General features: G+C 37.4%; 2 protein-coding genes and 1 non-coding gene across 3 annotated transcripts; 2 read left to right on the top strand and 1 right to left on the bottom strand.

The window, feature by feature from the left end:
- Nucleotides 1–682: 682 nt before the first annotated feature.
- Nucleotides 683–789, bottom strand: LOC131171689 (small nucleolar RNA R71). The gene has a single exon (XR_009142347.1). It is a non-coding gene; the product is annotated as a small nucleolar RNA R71 (small nucleolar RNA).
- A 6,704-nt stretch (nt 790–7,493) lies between these two features.
- On the top strand, nt 7,494–9,227 carry LOC110643617 (alpha-amylase). The gene is made up of 4 exons (XM_021796076.2): nt 7,494–7,656; nt 7,762–7,900; nt 7,997–8,799; nt 8,883–9,227. The coding sequence occupies exons 1-4, from the start codon at nt 7,573–7,575 to the stop codon at nt 9,132–9,134; spliced, it is 1,278 nt and encodes a 425-aa protein (XP_021651768.2). The 5' UTR covers nt 7,494–7,572; the 3' UTR covers nt 9,135–9,227.
- Nucleotides 9,228–9,831: 604 nt separating this feature from the next.
- Nucleotides 9,832–14,501, top strand: LOC110643638 (pentatricopeptide repeat-containing protein At2g04860). The gene is made up of 5 exons (XM_058131611.1): nt 9,832–10,180; nt 10,297–10,429; nt 10,605–11,410; nt 11,489–11,743; nt 12,085–14,501. The coding sequence occupies exons 1-5, from the start codon at nt 10,061–10,063 to the stop codon at nt 14,230–14,232; spliced, it is 3,462 nt and encodes a 1,153-aa protein (XP_057987594.1). The 5' UTR covers nt 9,832–10,060; the 3' UTR covers nt 14,233–14,501.
- The last annotated feature ends 10,567 nt before the right edge of the window (nt 14,502–25,068 follow it).

Below are 25,068 nucleotides of genomic sequence, written 5' to 3'. Positions count from 1 at the left end.
CCGTTGCCAGGGATTTGTTTTGTTTGATATTAGACGATTGATTGTTTGGTTAATTTGGGCATTTTATTTCTTATTTTAATTTCTCTTCTTTATCATTTTACTTTGAGATTTTCTTATTTTGGTTTTTCAGGTACATATCTTTTATATGAGAAGAACAAAAAGTGCAGAAATTGATTTAATTTTTGATCCTGAGATTGAAAAGACAGCTAAAGCTTTAAAAGCAGAATCTAAAAGAAGAAAAGCTGAACTCAGAATTCAAAGACAGCAAGAGCAACATCAAGAGCAACAAGTGATAGAAGCTATGGCAAACAACAACAACCGATCAATTAAGGATCATGCTTTTCCTAATTTTGGAGATTTTAGACCGAGTATTACAAGGCCTAGAGCGGAAGCAAACAACTTTGAGTTGAAGCCCTCACTTTGTCAAATGGTTCAACAATCACAGTTTGAGGGAGGTCCTACTGAGAGTCCACATGTGCACCTTACACATTTTCTTGAAATTAGTGACATGATGAAGATAAATGGAGTGTCAGATGATGCCATCCGGCTGAGATTATTTCCTTTTTCTTTGAAGGATCGTGCTAGGGAGTGGTTGCATTCATTACCTCTGGGCTCAATAACTACTTGGGATGAGTTATCACAAGCTTTTTTGGTTCAATATTTTCCTCCTAGCAAGACTGCAAAATTGAGAAATGAATTAACTTCTTTCAGACCAAGGGATGATGAGAGTCTCTATGAAGCTTGGGAGAGATATAAGGATCTTCAAAGGAGATGTCCACATCATGGAATCCCTAGATGGATGCTAGTTCAACATTTCTACAATGGTGTTTCTCCAGCAATTAGAAGTATAATTGATGCATCTTCAGGAGGTGATCTTATGGAAAAGTCAGAAGATGAAGCTTATTCAACATTGGATAAAATTACTTACAACAATTATCAATGGAGCTGTGAAAGAAATGAAATGAAGAAACCACCAGTTGGTGTATATGAATTAGATGCCATGAGTATGTTCAATGCCAAATTTGATGCTTTGAGGAGAAAAATGGATAAGTTAAGCATGAAGGTTGACTCATCAATTGGAGGATCTAGTCATACAGAAGATGTTAGTGCAGGAAATATGCATTTTATCAATGATTTTCCTTCCTATGGGCAAGAGTTTGGAAATGAGCAAGTTGATTTCGTTGGAAATTACAATCAGAAACCAGTTGGTAATCCTTTTTCTGCTACATATAATCCAGCATGGAGGAACCACCCTAACTTTTCTTGGGAAGGTCGACAAGGGCAGCAATAAAATTATCAATAACCTCCTAATTTTTAGCAACAACAGCAGAATTTTCAGCAAAACAGAGTACCACCTAGATTTCCACCACAAAGGAATCAAAATGCACCTATTCCATAACCACCAGTTAAGTCTTCAGAACAAGATTCAATTTTGAAGTCTATGATGGAGAATTTCTTAACTGCTCAACAAAAACAAGGAGAAATGATTCAACAATTAACTTCAAGGATAGACCAGCTTGCCACTCATAACAGGATGTTGGAAAACCAAATAGCTTAACGAGCAAGTTCTTCTAGCAAAGCACAAGGGAAACTTCCAAGTCAACCAGAGAATCCTGGAGAACATTGCAACGCAGTGATCCTAGGGAGTGGGAAAATTGTGGGAGAAGAAAAGAAAGATGATGTAGAAGAGGAAAAGAAGAAAGAAGATGAAGATAAGAATGAATTCACTTTGAATCATGATGAAGTTAATGAGGAAGCAAACAAGAAGAAGGAAGTTGAAAAAGAAGAAGAGGAAAAATATGTGCCACCACCACCGTACAAGCCACCATTGCTATATCCTTAGAGGTTTCAGAAAACAAAGCTAGATAAGCAGTTTGAGAAATTCTTAAAAGTTTTGAAGAAGTTATACATCAACATTCCATTTACAGATGCAATTTCTCAAATGCCCTCATATGCTAAGTTTCTAAAGGAAATCTTGTCAAACAAGAAAAAATTGGAGGATTATGAAACCGTTGCACTTACTGAAGAATGCAGTGTTATATTGCAGAATAAGCTTCCCCCTAAGCTTAAAGATCCAGGAAGTTTCTCTATTCCATGTCACATTGGAGAGACAAGAATTGAAAAGGCATTGTGTGATCTTGGAGCTAGTGTAAGTTTGATGCCACTCTCCATTTGTGAAAAGTTGAAGGTAGGAGATTTGAAGCCCATCACTATTTTTTTGCAACTAGTTGATAGATCTATCAAATATATATCCAGTGGGAATTTTGGAGAATGTGCCATTGAAGGTTGGAAAATTTTTTATTCCTGTGGATTTTGTGGTTCTAGAGATGGAGGAGGATGTAAGAACACCCATTATACTTGGAAGACCATTTTTAGCTACTGCAGGAGCTAATATAAATATAAAGAATGGGAAATTAAAGTTGAAGGTAGGAGAAGAGGAAATAGAATTCAATCTATTCCAAGATTCCAAGGAATCAGCTGTGGTAAATTCTTGCTATAGGGTGGATGTTATAGAAAATGATACTGGAATGGAAGATATTAAATTGGAGGGAAGTCAAATTACTCTTCATTCTCAGTGTAATCAGCATACAGTGCAAAAGAAAAAGTCTCCTTTGCCACTTCCTTTTTATAAGAATGAAACTCCAAGAGTAAAACTTAAGGCTCCATCTAAACAACTCAAAGCAAAAGGTTCATCTCAAGTTTGTAAGAGTAATTTGCAAGATGTGGTTGGGATTCTAAACAAAGCAACAGGTGTTTTTATAGTCAATGGGAAAAAGTTAAAGTACAAATTTATTACATCACCTGTTGAGAAGGGAGGCAACACTTTCCAATTCCAACCACCATGAACTGAAAAGGAGTCAAGCTAATGACCTTAAATTAGCACTTCTTGGGAGGCAACCCAAGTTTATTTTTAGTAGTTTGTTAATTTTCTTTTTCTTATTTCATCTCTTATAACTCAAATTTTGATATTTATCTAATTTTTGGTTTGTAGGCAAAATACAAAGATTGGATGTTTTGAAAATTGCAGCAAAGAAAACCATGTTGCTGATTTAGGGGAAGTTTTATGTGTTTCTTTTAATTTGTTGGTAAATAGTAAATTTTTTGCCATGATGATGTGTTGCTTGAGCTAGAATGAAATCAGAAAATTTAGTTGAGAGAAATTGATGATAAGGATTAAATTTTGCTCTAGGATTGTGCAATGATGCTTAACATGTTTATATTTAATTTTGGCTTATTTCAGTGTTTTAGCTATGTTTATATGTGTTAGTTTGGCCAATTTAGCTTATTTTAAATTTGTTAATCTTGAAGGGATGATTGCTATAATTTGGAGTTAGTAATATGCTGCAAGAAGAAAGGGTAACTGCTGTTTGGGGAAGTATTCTGCACTTTTATCTCATTGTGAACAGTATTTTTTTTTTAATACCAAATTGCTATTAGGTTGAATATACTTTGATGAAATGAGGAAGTTTGGTTGATATATGTGTTTTGAAGTGTTAATTTGGTGGAAATTTAATATAAAGTGTCAAGGTATTGATTTTTATTATTTTGAGTGTCAAGCATGCATTAAAGATTGAGTTTGCTGCATATTTTTTCATGTGAACAGTGTCTGCAGCAGAATTTTATTCCTTGTTCATGAATTTCTAATGATGAGTTTGGGGTTGAATTTGGGTGTTATTACTTGTGGTGTGATTATTAATGTGAATATTACTAGAATAATGTTTTATTTTGTATTTGGTGGATTGATAGATTTTAATTGTTCTTAGCAATTAATTGGGTTTCAATTGAATTTTGAGTGAAATTTCTGTGTAAATTGTGTTTTGGTTTAGTTTTAGTGTGTTTTGGGTTACATTTCTGGGATTTTCATCAGATCATTTAACACTAGGTTCAACATGATGTATGCTGGGGGTAGTGTCATCACCAGAATTTGTTCTGGGCACTTTAAACTGCTAAAAATGTAAAACCTGCCGAGAGTTTCAAGGGGTCCAACATGCCTCATATAGCACTTCATGTAAAATCACACCGGGCATGTCATTTTTCCCTTTTATTCTAACATGCCTCATGTTATTCATCTAACACCAAATAACACAGGGCATGCCAATTTACCTTTACTTCAACTTGCCTCATGTTACTTAATCAGCACACATGTTCACCTAAAAACCTGAACTCTAAAATTTTCTAATTCACTTTTCCTTTTTTCACCTCACTCACTTCCATTTAATTTGATATAATTGAGATACTTTTGCACAGATTTTCTTCGAGCTACATTGTTCATATTATTTTGAGCTTAATTTTGAATTAATTGTTCTTATTTAGCTTTAATTCCCAATTGTATATATTGTATGAGTTGATTAGTTTATTTTCTGTTTGTCCATCTTTGCATTCATTTAAGCCAATGAGGACATTGTCTAATTTGAGTTTGGGGGAGGGCAAAATTTTTGCAAAAATTTTTTAATCCTTCTATTTACATTACTTAAATTGCATTTCATTTACACTTAATTACTTAGTTCACATACACCATACACCTACACCAAGTAAATATATACACTTGTATATAAACATCATATAGATCACGTATAGTTTTTATTTCATTTTTTATTTTTATTTTTATTTAATTTGTGCATTCATTTTAGGAATCATGCATACATAAAAAAAAATATAAATAAATAAATTTTTACCTAATTCTTAGAAGATTGAGAATCATTTTGAAAAGCAATTGAGCTTGCCTGTAGATAGGTTTGATGGATTAAAAGTTCCGGATTGGTATGAGGTTATGAGATTCTTATCTAGGTTTATATCTTCTTAGCCAAGGGCCACCCAATTAATTACATTGAGTTTTGAGTGCTTAAAGAAAACTCTAGAGTAAGAAATAACTAATTGTGTCTCACCAATCCTAGAACAAGCCTTCTAGACCTTTCGAGATGAAATCTTAGCATTCACTTGAAAAAAGAAATGATTAAGGCATTCTTCGAATTTTAAACTCACATTTTTAACCTTAACCAACCTCACTTTAAATTTTCCATTTGAAACCAATTTGAGCCTTCATTTATACCCCTTATTTCCTTGGCACCCATAATTTATCTAGCCATAAACCTTATCTACCCTTCGTGAGAATAATTTATTTAAGTGATAGATACGTTAAAAAAAAAAGTATAATAATTAAGTGGGAGAAGTACTAACGTAAAATTGGCTAGCAATCATATCATGTTGCAAAAAACAAATTATTTACCACCCAAGTATATAAAGAAATGAGTTTGGGGGTGGATTAAAAAGAGACAATTGTAATGCAAAATTCAATGTTATTTATGTAGTCCCTAAAAGAGTTGCAAAAAATTGTATGCTAGCATTGGTGATTTATTGTAAAGTTCTACCTCCTATTTGATTCTTAATTAAAAAAAATAAAAAAATAAAATAATAATAATAATAATAATAATAAAAGAAAAGTGTATCTTGATCTTTTTAACAATTTAATTATTCTTATGTTTTACTTCCCTTTTGCCTCTTCTTTGTTAGCCACATTATAACCCCTTAACCCCATTACAACCATTAAAAGTCTTTTTGATTTCTTGATTGTGTTTTGCTACATTAGTGGAGATTGGATTAGTTGGTCTACCTATGGGATTGACACATTATTCATTCATTTAAACTATTTCCATCATCATTTGAGACGCTTTAGTTTATAGATTGTTCTAGAGCCTATTTGAGCATGATTTCTCTATGTAATTGATTGGTTTGGGTTTGATGGAATGAATAATTGACCCAAGGCTAAGCGGTGATAACTTTGGTGAGAATTGAATTCCTTATATCTTGAAGGTGGGTATATGGTTTGTTGATGGCTAGAGGTAAGTTTGAAAGCTTGAATGAGTGATTTTCATGAATTTAAGAAAAAGTATCCCAATTGCTTATAATCGTTTTTAATTTGCTTGAGGATAAGCAAAGATTTGAGTTTGGGTGAATTTGATAAACCCATTTTATGTAGATATTTTAGGGTAGTTTTGCATCAATTTTGCCTTTCTAGTTTAGTAATTTTATGTTTTTAATGCTTATTTTAGTTAATTTGTTAATTTTCGTTTCATTATATTTGATTTTCGGAATTTTAATATTTTTGATAGGTTTTAATAAGGTTTAAAGGCAAAAAGGTCCATATAGAAGAAATTCAAAGTGATTTGGAAGCTTAAAGTAAAGTGAAAAGTGAAGAAAATTTGCTTAAAGGAGAAAGAGAGAGAAAAATCAAAAGAGAGAGGAAAGAGGGAATCACGCCATTTTGAGAGGAAGAATACCTGCAGAGTGACGTTTTTCAGCTTCCATTTTCAGAGATTTGGATCTTCTTCTTCCGAGTTCTTTTATTTTCAGTTTTATTTTCATGTCTTCTTACTCTATTTCATATTTTCTACTTATAAATACAAGCATGAGTGAGTAGATACTTAATATTTCAGAGTTGGGTGTAATGATTTAAGTTTTATTTATGGATTTGGACTGGTTTTAACCAGATTTTAGTTTATATAAATTTTGATTCTTATCTTGTGTGCTTATTTACATACTCATTGTTGGTACCCTTTTGGGTTTTGTTCTTAATCTTAGATTGAAGGACCGAGAGGTGAAAATCTATGATAGATAATCAAGATAATGAACTTAATCACTTAGTGTTAGAAATAAACTAGTGGGTTAAGAGGAATTTCAAGTTGATTAAAATGCTTAAAGGGTTTTGGGTAATTAAACATTGCATGAGAATGGGGTTTAGTTTCCTTTAAAACACTCTTTAGTTTGCTTGAAAGAGAAATTAAAGGAAATCATAATCAACTTCCTTCAAACTTGTATTTCCCTTAATATTGGCTTTGCCTATCCAAATCTCAATGAAATTTACTTCATGAACTTCAACTCTGGAATTAATTTTTATCATTAATTAATTAAATCTTTTGTTACTTACTGAAATTTTATTAAATTAGTATAGTGCTTAGAATTTTAATTGCTTTTATAATTTTCTTATTTTTTTTAATTTAATTTATTGCATCTCTTATTCTATTTTTGACACAAATTATTAATAACTTAAATAATCATAACTTTTATAATTTGATACTCAAATAATAAATTTATGTGAAATTATATTTTTTTTTATTATTTATATGATCTATATACTTGTGAAGTATGCAATCAGGCACGTGGAGAAGAGTCGGATAATCCATTTAGATACACAGGCACTAATATATGGAAGTACGTACGTGTCAAAGAAAGATAAGAAAGCTATACAATTCAATACAATTCTAGAAGCAATCAATTAATGGCTACTCTCATGGCCATAGGTTGACCTTTTTTTCAAAGAGGGGTCTAGGTTGTTTAGGATAACTGTTAATAATGAATGCCATAAAGAAGAGCAAGTTTTTTGGGTTAAGACAGTGGACATTAAACGAGGACAATTCAACAAATCTGATTTCATTCAATGCTATTATAGTGGATTGCTTTTGTGATTTTTCAACGAGGCCGTAATAGTAATAGGAAATAGGTATATAAAATGATAAAAGCGCCATCCACCTTCTCCAAGATTAAAAAACGTAAAAAATAACTATAATAATAATAATGAGGGTTCCCAATTTTCTATCTTTTCTCTCTCTCTTCCTCTCAATCTTTCCTTTGTTAGCATCTTCTTCATTATTGTTCCAGGTATGGCGCTTTAACACATTGGCCCGGGCACACACACACACACTCACATTGTGCATGTGAATATTATGAGAAAATCTAATTGTTGGTGAGTTATGGTTATGTTAGGGGTTCAATTGGGCTTCATCTAACAAGGAAGGAGGATGGTACAATTCACTGATAAACTACATTCCTGATTTAGCTGATCTTGGGGTTACTCATGTCTGGCTTCCTCCACCTTCTCAAGCTGCTTCAGATGCACCCCAAGGTACTTCCCATATAATTTTTCAGTTTCATCTTCTTGTAATTAGCTTGATCATAATTTGACAGGTCAATTTGTGCTGGGTTTAACGTTCATGAATAGGGTACAAGCCAGGGAGGCTCTATGATCTCACGTCAAAATATGGATCTCAAGATGAATTGAAGTCACTAATTGCAGCTTTCCATCAGAACGGAATCAAATGCGTAGCTGACATTGTGATAAACCATAGAAGTGCTGAGAAGCAAGACGAGAGAGGAGCCTGGAGCATTTTCGAAGGTGGAACTTCTGATAATCGCCTGGACTGGGATGCATCCTTCATCTGCAGCAATGATGACACAGGCTATTCCAATGGCAAAGGAAATCCTGATACGGGAATGGACTTCCCTAACGTGACTGATATTGACCATCTCAATCCAAGAGTTCAGAAAGAGTTGTCAGATTGGATGAATTGGTTAAAGTCTGAAATTGGATTCGATGGATGGAGATTGGATTTCGTAAAAGGGTTTTCTACCAATATTGCCAAAATTTACATGGAACAAACTAAACCAAATTTCGCAGTTGGCGAATACTGGGATTTCTTTTCTTATGGGCAGGATGGGAAGCCTGTCACCGACTTGAACGCTCACCGCGGAGCGCTAAGAGACTGGGTTCAAGCTGTTGGCAATGGAGTAACAGCATTTGATTTCACAACCAAAGGGGCTCTTCAATCTGCTGTGCAAGGAGAATTGTGGAGATTGAACGACACAAGTGGAAAGCCACCAGGATTTATTGGCATATCACCAGAAAACGCAGTAACTTTCATTGATAATCATGACACTTGGTCTCAGCAAGTTTGGCCATTCCCATCAGACAATGTCATGCTGGGATATGTTTACATCCTTACACATCCTGGTACACCCTCCATAGTAAATTACTTCTGCTTTATCCACCCATTCTGTTTATTTGTCTTAATTGATTGATAACTAAAGAATTATTCCGTATTTTGCAGTTTTATGATCACTTCATTGAATGGGGGCTAAAGGAGCCGATCAGTAAGGTGGCATCGATCAGGAAGACTTATGGGATCAGCGAAACAAGCACCGTGAAGATTTTGGCTGCAGAATCTGATCTATATATGGCTATGATTAATGATAATGTCATTATGAAAATTGTGCCAAAGCTGGATCTTGGAAACCTTCTTCCCTCCAACTTCGAGCTGGCTACACCTGGACAAGACTATGCTGTGTGGGTAAAAAAGTGAAGGGAACCATGACAATGCTTGCTTATCAGAATAAATAGTTGACAAATAAGGTTTGTTTATGAATAATAATAAAGACTTAATTGTGATCAATAAGTGTTTATTTGTGAAATTTCCTTTATGACCTCATAGTTCGAGAAGCGAGGAAAAATGAAAATCTAGGCAAATAAAAGGATTTTCCCTTTTCTTGGTTCTGTCTTCCGTGCGCAGTTTTATCCTTACTCTTATTACACAAAAAGTCAAAAAACCATAAGGGGATTGTGCCTTGCACGCCACTTATCTCTTATCTTTGCGGCTTTGTCTTCCTCTATATCTTTTATTCTTCAACAATTTGTCAAGCAGCCCATGATGCAACATTTGATAAATCAAGAGCAAGTTAAATGCAACCCCCAATGTTACTTTATTTGATCCAATCAGACTTGGTCCCCAAATGTGCATAATTTATAACCATCATTTCTTTAGGTGATTTATTATCAGAATTACGGTTAATGATCCCATTCACTAGCAGCAGATAAAATATAAAAATCCTTAATTATTTCTGTCCTCCCCTTGTTTGCATATTCCAATTGAGGACTGTGAAAGCAAAAGGATGGAGGCACACGCATAAAATAAATATGAAAAGTTTGACGTCTATCTCTGGTTCTTTGTGGCTTGAACAATGCTACAATGGTTTTGGATAGAATCAAAGGGAGTTGTGAAGATATAGAACAAGAACAGGCACAACATGCCAAAGTATTGGACAGAAAATGAAGTCAGGCAATAATATGGGTCCATTCACAAAATATGAAAAAAAAAATTCTTTGGTTCTACATGGTATTTCTTTATGTTTCTTTAGTTATCCGGTTCTCCAATTATTAATGCTGAGCACAGATAAATTAAGCAACAAATTATGATTTCTTTAATACAAACTTGCCAAAGATGCCTATAAAATGGTCCACCACTCCCAAAACCCCAAAAAAACAAACAGAAGAAACCTAATGAGCCTTGTCACTTCGCTCTATTTCCTCTCAATTTTCCCTTTGTTGACATCTGCAACATTATTATTCCAGGTATGGAATATCTCACTGGCACACACAGGCAGAGTCATATACTTGCAGGCTTTATTTATGTAAATTTAATGGTTGCATAATTTTAATTATTGAGAGTTAATTTGATGATATGATAGGGGTTCAATTGGGAATCATGTAATAAGGAAGGAGGATGGTACAACTCACTCAAGAATTCCATTCCTGATCTGGTTAATGCAGGAATTACCCATGTCTGGCTTCCTCCACCCTCTCAGTCAGTTTCATGTGAAGGTATTCCCCAGAAAAATTTGTCCCCTCAGGAGATTTAAAATTTTTTTTATTGGGTTTGACAAAATATGGTGATAGAAAATGATCATTTGATCACATTTTTGTCTGATCTCTCACTTTCCGTTCACAAAATAAAGCATCTAACTTTCAATCTTTTACTCGATTAAATGTCTGTTAGGATACATGCCAGGGAGACTGTATGATCTGAAAGCGTCAAAATATGGAACCCAGGATGAACTGAAATCGCTAATTCAAGCATTCCACCAGAAGGGAATTAATTGCCTGGCTGATATAGTGATAAATCATAGAACTGCTGAGAAGCAAGATAACAGGGGAATATGGTGTATCTTTGAAGGTGGAACTTCTGATGATCGCCTTGATTGGGGACCATCCTTCATTTGTAGTGATGACACTGCCTATTCTGATGGCAAAGGAAATCCTGATACAGGCGATGACTTTGCACCTGCACCTGATATTGACCATCTCAACCTGAGAGTTCAGAAAGAGTTATCAGATTGGATGAATTGGTTAAATTCTGAAATTGGATTTGATGGATGGCGATTTGATTTTGTAAAGGGATATGCTCCTAGTATTACCAAGATTTACATGGAAAAAACTTCTCCAAATTTTGCAGTCGGTGAAAAATGGGATTCTCTTGCTTATGGGCAGGATGGAAAGCCTGATGCTAACCAGGATGCCCACCGTGGTGCATTAAAATATTGGATTCAAGCTGCTGGTGGTATTACCACAGCATTTGATTTCACAACAAAAGGGATCCTTCAAGCTGCTGTGCAAGGAGAGTTGTGGAGATTGAAGGACTCGAATGGAAAGCCACCAGGTTTAATTGGCATATTGCCTCAAAATGCAGCGACTTTTATCGACAATCATGACACTGGATCCACTCAACGTCTGTGGCCATTTCCATCAGACAAAGTCATGCAGGGATATGCATACATTCTTACCCATCCTGGAATCCCATCCATAGTAGCTTCTGCTCAATCTTTTCAGTTTTATTTCTCATGTGATAGTAATTGCACTAAGAGATGTTTTCTACCTTTGCAGTTTTATGATCACTTCTTCGACTGGGGGCTAAAGGAACAAATTAGTAAATTGGCATCAATCAGGAAGACTTACGGGATCCATGACAGAAGCACAGTGAAAATTTTGGCTTCCCAATCTGATCTCTATATGGCGACGATTAATGATAACATCATCATGAAGATTGGACCAAAGATGGATCTTGGTAACCTTCTTCCCCAAGACGTCCAGCTTGCTACATCAGGAGAAAGCTACGCTGTGTGGATAACAAAGCCGAAATACTAGACTCCCTGCACGTGAAATTCTTAGTAGAATAATTCTTGTATTATAAAAAGATAAAACGTCTTTGCTATCCAGAGGCCTCTTTTCTTTTCCCTTTTCAAGCAGTGGATGGATAACTTTTATTTATTTAATTTTTTTATTGATCCTCAAATGATATCTTGTGGCCTCTGGTGGGAAAATTCTTCTTAATTTTACTCGATAACATATGCCTGTGGTTTTCCAGGGTAGGCCAGCCCAAATTAGAGCTCGGAGTAGCTAAAATAAGTTAGGCCCAAAACTAAAAGGAATTAGGAAAACTGGATTAACAACCTGCACGTGCCCAGCGGCTACAAAAATAGCATAGCATGAACTTGGCCTCCTCCATCGCTCTCCCTTCAAAACCCGGTCTCTCACTCGTCCATTCGCTACTCAAATCTTGCATTGAAGCCAGAAACCAAAAATCAGTATTGCTTCTTTTTCGCCAGTTTTTACAATCTAATGTGAAACCCAATGACCTCACTTTCTCTTTACTTCTTAAATCTTCTGCTACTTCATCTTTACTAGCTTCAAATCCACTAAATTCAAAATCTGAAGCCTTTCAAATCCATACCCACTTGATAAAATCGGGTTTCGACCAGTTTGTCTATGTAAGTACTGCCCTTCTTGATTTGTACATGAAATTGGGGTGCATAAACCACGCGCATAACGTCTTTGATTGTATGCCTGATAGAGATATTGTTTCTTGGAATGCCTTAATTTGTGGGTATTCGCGAAATGGGTGTGATTTTTTTGCCTTGGAGCTTTTTGTTAAGATGCTTAGAGAGGATTTTTTCCCTCGTCAAACTACATTAGTTGGTTTGGTTCCATCTTGTGGGCAACGCGAATTGGTGTTTCAAGGAAAGTCTATTCATGGGTTTGGGATTCAGTGTGGCCTTGATTTGGATTCTCAGGTGAAAAATGCACTTACTTCGATGTATGCTAAATGCGGAGATTTGGAATCTGCAGAACTTCTGTTTGAAGAAATGGTAGACAAAAGTGTAGTTTCTTGGAACACCATGTTAAGTGGCTATGGACAAAATGGTTTCTTTGACAAGGCAATGCTTGTGTTCAAAGAAATGATAGAGGCACGTGTGGAAGTCAATCCAGTTACCATTATGAGTCTTCTGTCAGCAAATGCTAATCCAGAATCTACACATTGTTATACCATGAAAGTGGGTATTGTCAATGACGCATCAGTAATTACTTCATTAGTTTGTAGGTATGCAAGATGTGGAAGCAGGGAATCAGCAGAGCTGCTTTACTGGTCCTTGCCGCAGAAAAACTTGGTTTCTTTAACTGCAATTATTTCAAGCTATGCTGAGACAGGAAATATGAATTGGGTTGTGGAGTGTTTTACTCGGATGCAGCAGCTAGACATGAAACTAGATTCTGTTGCTATGATTAGTATCCTTCATGGGATTCCTGACCCTGGTCATATGAGCATTGGGCTTGCTTTTCATGGTTATTCATTAAAGAGCGGATTGGACATCCATAATTTGGTTGCAAATGGGCTAATTAGCATGTATTCCAAGTTCAACAACGTAGAAGCTCTATTCTCTTTGTTTTCTGAAATGCATGAAAAACCATTAATCAGTTGGAATTCAGTGATATCTGGCTGTGTACAAGCTGGAAGAGCAAGTGATGCCATAGAGTTTTTCTGTCAAATGAAGATGTATGGACACAATCCAGATGCTGTCACTGTTGCTAGTTTACTGTCTGGTTGTTCTGAACTTGGATACTTGCAGTTTGGTAAGAGACTTCACAACTACATTCTTAGGAACAAATTGGAATTGGAAGACTTTGTTGGAACTGCTCTTATAGACATGTATACCAAGTGTGGAAACATAGTTCAAGCAGAAAGGGTATTCAAGAGCATCAATGAACCATGTCTAGCTACATGGAATGCAATGATCTCAGGCTATAGTTTGTGTGGCTTTGAACATAAGGCTCTAACTTCTTACTCTGACATGAGAGAGCAAGGGGTAGAACCTGATAAGATTACTTTTTTAGGAGTTTTAGCTGCTTGCACCCATGGGGGTCTTGTTCATGAAGGAAGAAGGTACTTCCAGATAATGACTAAAGAGTTTGGTATGGTACCAACTTTGCAACACTCTGCTTGCATGGTTGGTCTCCTTGCTCGTGCAGGTTTATTTGAGGAAGCATTGTTGTTTATCAAGGGTATGGAGACAGAACCTGATTCTGCTGTGTGGGGTGCTTTGCTTAGCGCTTGTTGCATCCACCAAAAGGTCAAGCTTGGGGAATGTTTGGCCAAGAAATTATATTTATTGGATTACAGAAATGGGGGCCTGTACGTGTTGATGTCAAATCTTTACGCAGTTACAGGGAGGTGGGATGATGTATCAAGGGTGAGGGAGATGATGAGAGATGGTGGAGGGGATGGCAACTTAGGAATTAGCCAAATCGAGGCAACTTCATGGGAAGAAATGAATTACAAACTTGCCCAATAATGCATCTACTGCTAACATAAATTGCTGGCAACTTCAGATTTCACATGGATTCCTTGATCCCCAGCCCTGATCTTCTCTCAGTATTCAACCTCATTTCAGATCGAATATCATGGGCTGTGTGTTTTGGATGTATGCAGACCAATCTAACTCATATACATTAAAAAGATCAATTCTTTTTCTTAGCCTTAATACACTGCCTGCGCGCGCACAAAATGAACATTTCTTTATATTGAATTGAAACCACTCGTCATTTTCACCATGAAGGCCAATTTGTTTCAAGAAAACAAATTCATGATAACACGTGTTTGGGAAATTTTTTTGGGGGAAAAGAAAATCAAGGAAGGAAAATGAGGAGAGAAAATAAAAGGGAATGAAAAAAATATATTCATTTATTATGTCCTTATTAGGTGTAAATAAAATAGATTATTATAGGAATAAAAATGTAATTTCATTTATTTACTATTCACTTTCTCTCTCCAATTTGGAGACAAAGTTACTCATGGGCCCGCATAATATTTTCTTAACTTATTTTCTTTTTTTTTCTAATTTTTTATTAATTTCAATAATTTTCTTCCCTCTCTTATTTTTTTTACCAATCCAAACACTGTGTAAAGGAAGCAGGGTTGATATGCAATAGACTGGCCGACTAATTCTTGTCGTTATTTGCTATTGTACTGGCATAACAACTGGAGTCCAATGCTCCTGTCATTACCTTTCCTCTCCACTTGTTTGTTCCCTTCAGCAATAGCTAGCTTCTTATGTTTAGAAGCCCCGATTATTTTCTTAATGACAGCAATCTGACCAAAGGATAGAGGATGTCTTGTTTGGCATCAGCTACTTGAACTTTCTTTACTCACTGAGCTATCCAAAATACTGGCCTTTGTTATTGAATTTAATGATTTATTTGGAAGTTCATTGAAAACCTTTCTCCTCAAATTATCACTCAACATTTCACCAGAGCCATTTAATAGCTGATTGGAATTTTCATCAGAAATCCTTTCAATAACCTCTTTTCAATGGAATATTTTTACTTTTCTATTTAATTATAGGTTTAATGCTAAATTTTCACTCAGTATTCATTTGGGATGTTTAATTTAATGCATTTTAATTTTTTTTTTTAATTTAGCCCAGAAATTTAAAAAGATGAAATTAAATATTTAATCTTTAATTATATTACATTCTATAATGACTTATCAAAAATAGCCAGCTTTAGGTTACGTTTGATGGTTTCCTCAGTCACTACATTAGTCGGCCCTGGGTGATCCGACGAAGCTATTTGACGTTATTGGTGGTTTGTGGTTCATATGTGCTCAAGGGTTTATGGTGGTATTGTTGTGTTGCTTGGTGGTTTCCTAGGGAGTTTGGGACTGGTGTTTGAGCCTTTTGTTGCCTTGTATATCTAAATCTTGATGTATGGCTCAATGGGCCTTGCCAATGCAATGAATTGCATGTTAAAAAAACGAGTTTTGGTTTCATTGGCTATGCCTTTGCGAGTAGCTACACCGCGAGCCAGACACCCAGTATTAGCGGTATTGGGTCTAGATATAGACCATTTATTAACGCCTAACCGCCTAATTGATGGTGTTTTTTTTATAGTTTCATAATATATGAAATGATAATATTATTTACTTATAAAGATTATTCCTAAAAATTAATAGCTTTGAGTCGTAAGCTAATAATTTTTTAACTATAATTTTATCACATATTTTCAAATCACCAAATCAGTGATTTTAAATTATTTATAATTTTTACATTCTAATTTTATACTTACGTAATTTATAAAATTTTAATTATCTTCATTTTTTTTATTTAGAAAGGTTTCTTATTTTTCATTTTCAATCTCTTCCTTAGATAAAAAATCTTCAGTCTCTTATATGCGTCAGTTCTTATCATCTTTCACATCACTAGTCATCTACAGTGCTCTTTTCAAGCTTTGATTAATTTACAATTATGATTTATACCGCTCTGTAATTTTGCTCTAGTCGCTAATAACTAATAGTCAGGTTTTAACAATGACTATTGATCTGGATGGGACTAATGTAACAACCCAAAAATTTTAAATTTATAAATTAAATGAAAATGAAATATTATGTTATTAATATCATATGATTTATTTGAATTGATTTTAAAATAAAGGAAGATAATAATAAAAAATAAATTAATAATAAATAATTTAATTCAAGTTAATTTATTAAATGTGAATAAAATAATTAAATTTCCTAGATTGTATTTATTTTATTACTGATGTTGCATTTCACTCTACATGGTGCATTAGCTTTAGATAGTTATAGAGATTATGGTTAAAATTGATATTTTACTCTCTGAGTCGAACGCTCACTCCTATTCATTATTTTTCAAGCTATAGGAGGATTTTTGTTGTGGTTAACCTACTTTTCTCCTTCGCAGGTTATTTATAAATGTTTGTGTAATTTTATTAACTCCTAGAATTTTCGCATGTGTTAGAAATATTTATTTGATTTGGGTCTGTAATATAATTATAATGTTGGACCTGTAAACGTATTATTATATGCATATTTGATGGACTGGATGAGGGAGCTGAGCTCCCATTTATTTTTATGACATTGAGTATGTAGAGGGTGAGCTGAGCTCCCCAATTGATTATATATTGTGTTTACAGGTCGGGTGAGTCAAAAACTCCCCGTTGAAAGGTCCACTTTATGGCCGGACTCTGTCCGGTTGAATTCTTGAAATTGGGCCCAATGGGCCTTAGAGTTGGGTTGAGGAATAGTTAGGCTTACTACGGGTCTCGGGGGCTTTATGCTGGCTCAGGTCTTAGTGCCGGTCCGGCCCATAGGTTGGGTCGTGACAAATGTGGTATCAGAGCTTAGGCTCCAGATTCATAGGGAATAATTGTCTAAAGTGTTGAGAAGAGTCTACTAGGAGTCACATGCGGAAAATAGGTCCACATTCGTCTTGCATTGTCATCTTTACTTCTAGTTTCTGCTTCATATAATTATGTATAAATATGAGTCTATAGAGCTGTGTAACATGCTGTTTTGAATTTTGTGGGCTAATGCTGCTGAATTTCAGGAAAATGCGTAGAAGCAGGAGAGCTGCCACTGCACCAGAACCAGATGTGCCTAACGAAGTGTCAGCACATGATGAGGCACTTGCCCCGAGGAAGCAGGGTAGGAGGCCTAGAGCAGCTCAAGTAGAAGAGCAGCTGCCATCAGTTCAGGATCAGTCTTTTATGGCATAGGGTCCCATGGACCCAATGGCAGCTACTCTAGCTGGGTTGCAGAGAACCATCAATATGATGGCACAGTATATGGTCCACCCTCCACAGCAACAGTAGTCCACCGCACCAAGAAGGGAACCTTACAAATAGATAATCAATTTCAAGAAGTTGGTACCTGGTACTTATGATGTGTCAGATGATGCCTATCGATTTTTGGATTCCTGCAGACCAGTAGGAACAGAATTGCAGTTGACTGATAGAAGACTTATTGAGTATGTGCAGCATGTCATGGGGCCTATGCCTAGACAATGGATGAATGACTAAATATTACCTCGGATGGAGGATTTGTCGTGGACTCAATTTTTGGAACTTTTCATCAACCGGTTTATACTAGAAAGTTTCAGAGATCAAAAGCAATGAGCCTTTGAGGCCTTAAGACAGAATGGCTGGTCTGTAGATGAATATGCTACAGAATTTCTGGAACTGAGCAGGTATGCCCCTACAGCAGTAGCTACAGAAACTATGAAGGTGAAGAGATTCCTAAAGGGGCTTAACAGGAGGTATGCAAACCTGGCCATGATGTATGATCAGTCTTTTGATGTGGTGGTTGATCGAGCCAGACAGATTGAGATTAGCTATACTGTGGATGACAGTGGAAGGGCAAAGAAAAATAGAGTAGAGGGTTCTTCAGGTGTTCCCCACATGGGTACTACGGATAGTGGTGGCCAAACCAATTACAGAGGAAGAAGCAGGAATAAGAGGATTGGATTTAGACATAAATCTCGAGGATTGCACTGTGGTACGGATCCAAAGAAGTGGTTACGATTGGGATATAGCGTTCGAGTGCAGTTCAGGATCCTCCTTGGCACCTTGCGCACAGTGTGGAAGAGGACATTCAGGACCTTATCTGATGGGTTCAGGAGTATGTTTCAAGTGTAGCCAACCAGGTCACTTTGCTAGGGAATGCCCCGTGTTCAGCGAGCCACAAATGGGGTCACAAGGTTCTGCTGCAAATGCTCCTCGTCAGTTGTATCCTGGTGCTTCCAAAGATAGCAGTGCCGATTCGGGCAACAGGCCGAGGACAAGGGGGACATGGATTTGGAGGCGATCAGAGGTAGAAGTCGATCGTGGTTACGCCACCCGGTAGGGGTCAAGCTTGGGTTTTCACCCTGACCCACCAGGATGCTCAGGCTTCCAATGCAGTTATGGCAGGTATTCTTCTGGTCTGTTCCTATGAGGCTCGTGTTTTAATAGATCCTGGTGCTACACACTCATTTGTCTCCCCAGTGTTTGCCATGAGATTAGGTAGGAACCCTACAACTTTAAAATGCCCTTTGTCTATAGCTACCCCACTTAGTGACAACATAGATGTAGACATAGTTTTTCCAGGTAGTCCAGTAGTAGTAGTAGATGGAAAGATCCTCCTAGCAGACTTGGTTCCTCTACCAGTAATGGATTTCGATGTAATTATGGGAATGGATTGGTTGGCAACTCATTATGCCACTTTAGACTGCAGGAACAAAAAGGTGTATTTCCACATACTTGGTGTGGAAGAGTTTAGCTTTGATGGTGACAGAAGCGTGGCTCCATATAATTTAGTGTCAGCAATTAGTGCTAGAAAAATGTTAAGGCGTGGATGTCAAGGGTATTTGGCATTGGTGAGAGATACATCTGTAGAAGGTGTCAACATGGAAAATGTTCCTGTTGTCAGAGAATTCATGGATGTCTTCCCTGAGAAGCTTCCAGGGTTGCCACCAGAAAGGGAAATAGAGTTCTACATTGATGTTGTTCCAAGTACAAACCCCATATCAATGCTGCCTTACAGGATGGCAACAGCAGAATTGAAAGAGCTAAAGGAGCAACTACAGGAGCTTTTGGACAAGGGTTTTATACGTCTGAGCACTTCACCCTGGGGTGCTCCTATTCTATTCGTGAGAAAGAAAGATGGGTCCTTGAGGTTGTGTATTGATTATACACAGCTGAACAGGGTGATAGTGAAGAACAAGTACCCACTTCCTTGGATCGATGATCTGTTTGATCAGCTCCAAGGAGCTAGATTCTTTTCCAAGATAGACCTGCGATCAGGCTACCATCAGTTGAGAATCAAAAATGGGGATGTGTCCAAAACAGCATTCAGGATAAGATATGTTCATTATGAGTTCTTGGTGATGTCTTTTGGACTCACTAATGCACCAGCAGCCTTCATGGACTTAATGAACAGGGTGTTTAGGCCATTCCTAGACTGTTTTTTCATCGTATTCATAGATGACATTTTGGTATACTCTCAGACCAAGGAAGAACACGTGTGGCATTTGAGGATGGTGTTGCAGACTTTGAGGGAGCACCAGCTATATGCCAAATTTTCAAAATGTGAATTTTGGCTAGAAAGCATCTCATTCTTAGGACACGTGGTTTCTAGTGAAGGCATTCAAGTGGATCCCAAGAAAATTGAGGCTGTAACTGATTAGCTTAGGCCTACAATAGTCATTGAGGTGCGAAGTTTTCTGGGTCTAGCTGGCTAATATAGGCGTTTTGTGCAAGGATTTTCCAGGATAGTGGCTCCCCTAACTAAGTTAACTCGGAAGAATATTCCATTCATTTGGACAGATGAATGTGAGGAGAGTTTCCAGAAGCTTAAGGAGTGTCTAACCACCGCCCCTGTGTTGACACTACCTATGAGTGGTGAAGAACACACTGTGTACTGTGACGCCTTTAGGGTTGGCTTAGGGTGTGTTTTGATGTAGAATGAAAAGGTAGTGGCTTATGCTTCAAGGCAGCTAAAGAGGCATGAGCAGAACTACCCCACTCATGATTTGAAAATGGCGGCTGTAGTCTTTGCACTAAAAATCTGGAGACACTGCCTGTATGGTGAAGTGTACGAGATATACATCGACCACAAGAGTTTGAAGTACATCTTCCAATCGAGAGATTTAAACTTGAGACAGAGGAGATGGATGGAGCTTCTGAAGGACTATGATTGCACCATCCAGTACCACCCTGGAAAGGCCAATGTAGTAAAAGATGCTTTGAGCAGAAAATCTTCTGGTAGCTTGGCACACATATCAGCGGAGAAGAGACCGTTGATTCAGGAAGTACATGAGTTGATGGATCAAGGTCTAATCCTAGATCTTTCAAATGAGGGGGTATTGCTGGCTCATTTTTCAATGAGACCAGACTTGCGAGACAGAGTTAGAGTTTCCCAGCACAGAGACCAACAATTGATGAAGATCATAGAAAGAGTATAGCAGGGTGAAGGTGGTGAGTCTGGATTTGCCAATGATGGCGCCCTAGTGCAAGGTTCTAGGATATGTGTGTCCAATGTGGACAATCTCAGAAATGAAATCATGCAAGAGGCACACTATACACTGTACAATGTCCACCCAGGCTCCACCAAGATGTACCATGATATGAAAGATAGCTATTGGTGGAATGGCATGAAGAGAGACATAGCAGACTTTGTGTCCAAGTGCTTGACTTGTCAGAAGGTGAAGTTTGAACACCAGAGACCGTCAGGGAAGCTACAAGAGCTCCCTATCCCAGAATGGAAGTGGAAAATGATTAGTATGGATTTTGTGATTGGGTTGCCTCTTACCACGTGAGGATATGATTCGATATGGGTAATTGTAAACCACCTAACTAAATTAGCTCATTTCTTGCCTGTGAAGATCACATATTCTATTGCACAGTGTGCTCGACTCTATATTCGAGAAATAGTCAGATTGCATGAAATGCCGGCTTCCATAATATCTTACCGAGGGCCCCAGTTCACTTCTCGATTTTGGAGGAAGTTGCGAGAGGCACTTGGCACATAGTTGAACTTTAGTACCGCTTTCCACCCTCAGACGGACGGACAGTTCGAAAGGACAATCCAAACACTGGAAGATATGTTTCGCATGAGTGTTTCGGATTTTGGAGGTCAATGGGATGATCAGCTACCTTTGGTGGAGTTTGCCTACAACAACAGTTACCATTCCAGTATAGGGATGGCACCCTATGAGGCATTATATGGAAGAAAGTGTAGGTCTCCTCTATGTTGGATGGAAATGGGAGAAGCGAAGGTGCATGATGTAGACCTAGTGCAGTACACTTCAGATATAGTTCCTTTAATCAGGGAATGATTGAAAACTTTTCGATGGCGTAAGAGTTATGCAGACCCCAGACGGAGGGATGTGGAGTTTGCAGTAGGCGACTACGTATTCCTAAAGGTTTCTCCGATGAAGGGAGTCATGAGATTTGGAAAGAAGGGCAAGTTGGCACCTCAGTATATTGGACCTTTTGAGGTTACTGATAGAGTTGGAGCAGTTGTCTACCGGTTGGAGTTACCACCCAACCTTTCCCACGTTTATCCTGTATTTCATATCTCCATGCTCAGGAAATACATTCCTGATCCTTCTCATGTGTTACAGTCGGATGTAGTAGAGCTGAAAGAAAACTTGATGTTTGAGGAGCAACCTGTAGCCATAGTAGACTATCAAGTGAGACAGTCAAGATCAAAACAGATCCCTATGGTTAAGGTTTTGTGGAGGAGCCAGTCAGTGGAAGAGTGCACTTGGGAGTCAGAGTGGGTCATGCGTAGCAAGTACCTTTATCTATTCAATGTATAATTCAGTACCTTATTCTGCCTTGTGTAAAAATTCGAGGATGAATTTTCTGTAAGGGGGGAAGAATGTAACACCCCAAAATTTTAAATTTTTTTATTTTATGAGTAATATTAATATTTTTATTTTATTTAAAATTTAGGAAATTATTTGAAATTTTTTGGATTTTTGAAATCGGATTTGATTTCCCGAAAATATAAAACTTTAATGATTTTTAAAAATTAATTTAATGACCACGTGGCAAAACTAAAAATATATTTGGAGTTTACGAATTTTTCTGAATTTTCTAGAATTTTTTTGAAATTTTTGGGCCTCGTTTTCGGTCCCAAGGCAGAGTAAAAATTTAAAATTTTGTATCTTGAATCGGAACGGCTGAAATCGAACTGGACCAGATCGGACTGGTCGAATCGAATCGGCCTTCTTCTTCTTTTCTTCCCTTCCCCCGCGTGTCCCGTCCCTCCTCCTCTCTCTCCCGTTTTCTCTCTCCTCCCTCACCCCCAAGCCACGCCGCCACCTCCCTAGCCTCCCCACCTCGCCGGCGCACCGCCCCGACGCCTCCCCACCACCGGCCGGCCTTCTAAGCGGCCGAAAACGACGCGCGAAGCTCCCTCTGGGCGCGCGTGATGTTTCTGCTTCCCGGCCAAAATTCGGCCGATTCGGCCACCAATTGGGCCAGGTCTTGTGTCAAACACTATCTACACCTCGAGAGCTTTCCATAGACACTAAGAACACCAAAATCCATCAAGCCGTTTGTCCAATTTTTGTCCGGGAAGTTTTAGCCCATTTTAATTTTTGGGCTAGATTTCTCGCAAACCGTGAACCCCATAAGAAAACTGAGAGTACCAGAGCACTCCACTCGTCGAGAGCTTCGCGGAAATATAAATTTCAAAATTTTCTGACACCATTTTTCGGTGGGTCCCACGGAACTTCGCAGTATTTTTCCGAGCATTAAATGAGCTTAGAAAATTCCATAAAAATTATATACTAACCCCCGTGTTGTGGGCTTTGTGTAGGTACCTTCAATTCATGGAAATTCGATAGTTGTCCGGGTCTGTAAATTTCTGACCAGACAGACCGGCTACCGAAAAAGTCTTGAAATTGAATTGGGATTTTAGCTACCCCACCATTGTCAAATGCTCTGAGCTCATTCCAGAGATCAGAATTGGCATAGGTAAACCCGAACCTTGCTTTTCGTAATTTTCTAACGCTTAAATGGGATTAAAAATCCATAAAATATTCGTGGTAGCTCAGAAAATTATGATTCTTTTTGCATTAGCCTAGTAATATTGCTAATGACCGTGGGGTAAAGTTTTAGAATTTTTAGAGTTTATTTGGATAATTTTTGCAAAAAGGGTCAATTATAAGGACTAAACTGTAATTTTATATATTGTAATTGATGACTGTTTTGATGGGCCCAGGAGGGGCTGTGTGATGTGATTGAGATGTGGATATATGGTTGGTGGATATAGAAGTGTGTTTTAAACCCATTTGCAGGTTGGGTAGGTCATAGGTATAGGGGAGACTCTGCCGGATTTTCAACACGACTTAGGACGTCTTTAGTCTTTTTCTTAGTTTGTATTGAGTAAAATTTATTAAATAATTGTAATAAAATTGTCAGGTGAGCCGAGACAGCCTTCTTCCTCCGCTTAGCCGCCACAGTGACTGCTGTCAAGTCAGTGAGTAAAATATTAAGTTTAATTGTAATTTTGATATTATTATATGTTCAAGCATGCCCATGCATCACTTATATGTATATATCTATGTAGTTAAACTCTAGGCATGTTTTATGTTGCATTCACAACTGTTAAGTGCCATGGATGTTGTTGTGGTAATTTAGAATAGTGTGCGTGCGTTGGCGTGCGTATGGTACAGTGTTGGCTATGGACAGGATGGGTAGACACAGCTTGAGATCTTCGCTGGGACCCAGTCCTTCGGGGTAGACACGGCTTGAGTTCTTCGCTAGGACCCCGATTTGGTTTATTAAGTGGAAGTCCGAGCTGAGTTCTTCGCTGTCACAGGTTGGAATAAGAGAGCTGTATAGGGGATCAGCTCCCATATATGTAGTGTTTGACATTATCGGGTGTGTGAGTGCTTCAAATTACATTTTTACTGTTATGATATGAAAATATTACTGATGTTGCATTTCACTCTATATGGTGCATTAGCTTTAGATAGTTATAGAGATTACGGTTAAAATTGATATTTTACTCTCTGAGTCGAACGCTCTCTCCTGTTCATTATTTTTCAGGCTACAGGAGGATTTTTGTTGTGGTTAACCTGCTTTTCTCCTTCGCAGATTGTTTATAAATGTTTGTGTAATTTTATTAACTCATAGAATTTTCGCATGTGTTAAAAAAATTTATTTGATTTGGGTCTGTAATATAATTATCGTGTTGGACCTGTAAACGTATTATTATATGCATGTTTGATGGACTGGATGAGGGAACTGAGCTCCCATTTATTTTTATGACATTGAGTATGTAGAGGGTGAGCTGAGCTCCCCAATTGATTATATATTGTGTTTACAGGTCGGGTGAGTCAAAAACTCCCCGTTGAAATGTCCACTTTATGGCCGGACTCTGTCCGGTTGAATTCTTGAAATTGGGCCCAATAGGCCTTAGAGTTGGATTGAGAAATAGTTAGGCTTACTACAAGCCTCGGGGGCTTTAGGCTGGCCCAGGTCCTAGTGCCGGTCTGGCCCATAGGTTGGGTCGTGACATGACTGTTTGGGTGGGCCCAGGAGGGGCCTTGTAATGTGATTGAGTTGTGGGTGTATGATTTGTGGATATAGAAGTGCGTTTTGAAACCTTTTGCAGGTTTGGTAGGTCCTAGGTACAGGGGAAATACTGCATGATTTCTGGCATGAATTAGGCTGTCTGTTGCCTCTTTAGAGTTTTATTTTGACTTAGTACTAATAAATTTATAATTTAATTATTAGGTGATCGATGTCAGTTATTCTCCTCCATCCAGTAGCCACAATAGTTCTCGATATACTGTGAGTAAAATATTAATTTTAATTATAATTTCAATATTATTATA

The sequence above is a fragment of the Hevea brasiliensis genome, chromosome 12 (assembly GCF_030052815.1).
Source record: "Hevea brasiliensis isolate MT/VB/25A 57/8 chromosome 12, ASM3005281v1, whole genome shotgun sequence".
NCBI lineage: Eukaryota > Viridiplantae > Streptophyta > Magnoliopsida > Malpighiales > Euphorbiaceae > Hevea > Hevea brasiliensis.
This window is presented reverse-complemented; position numbering and strand designations above follow the sequence as displayed.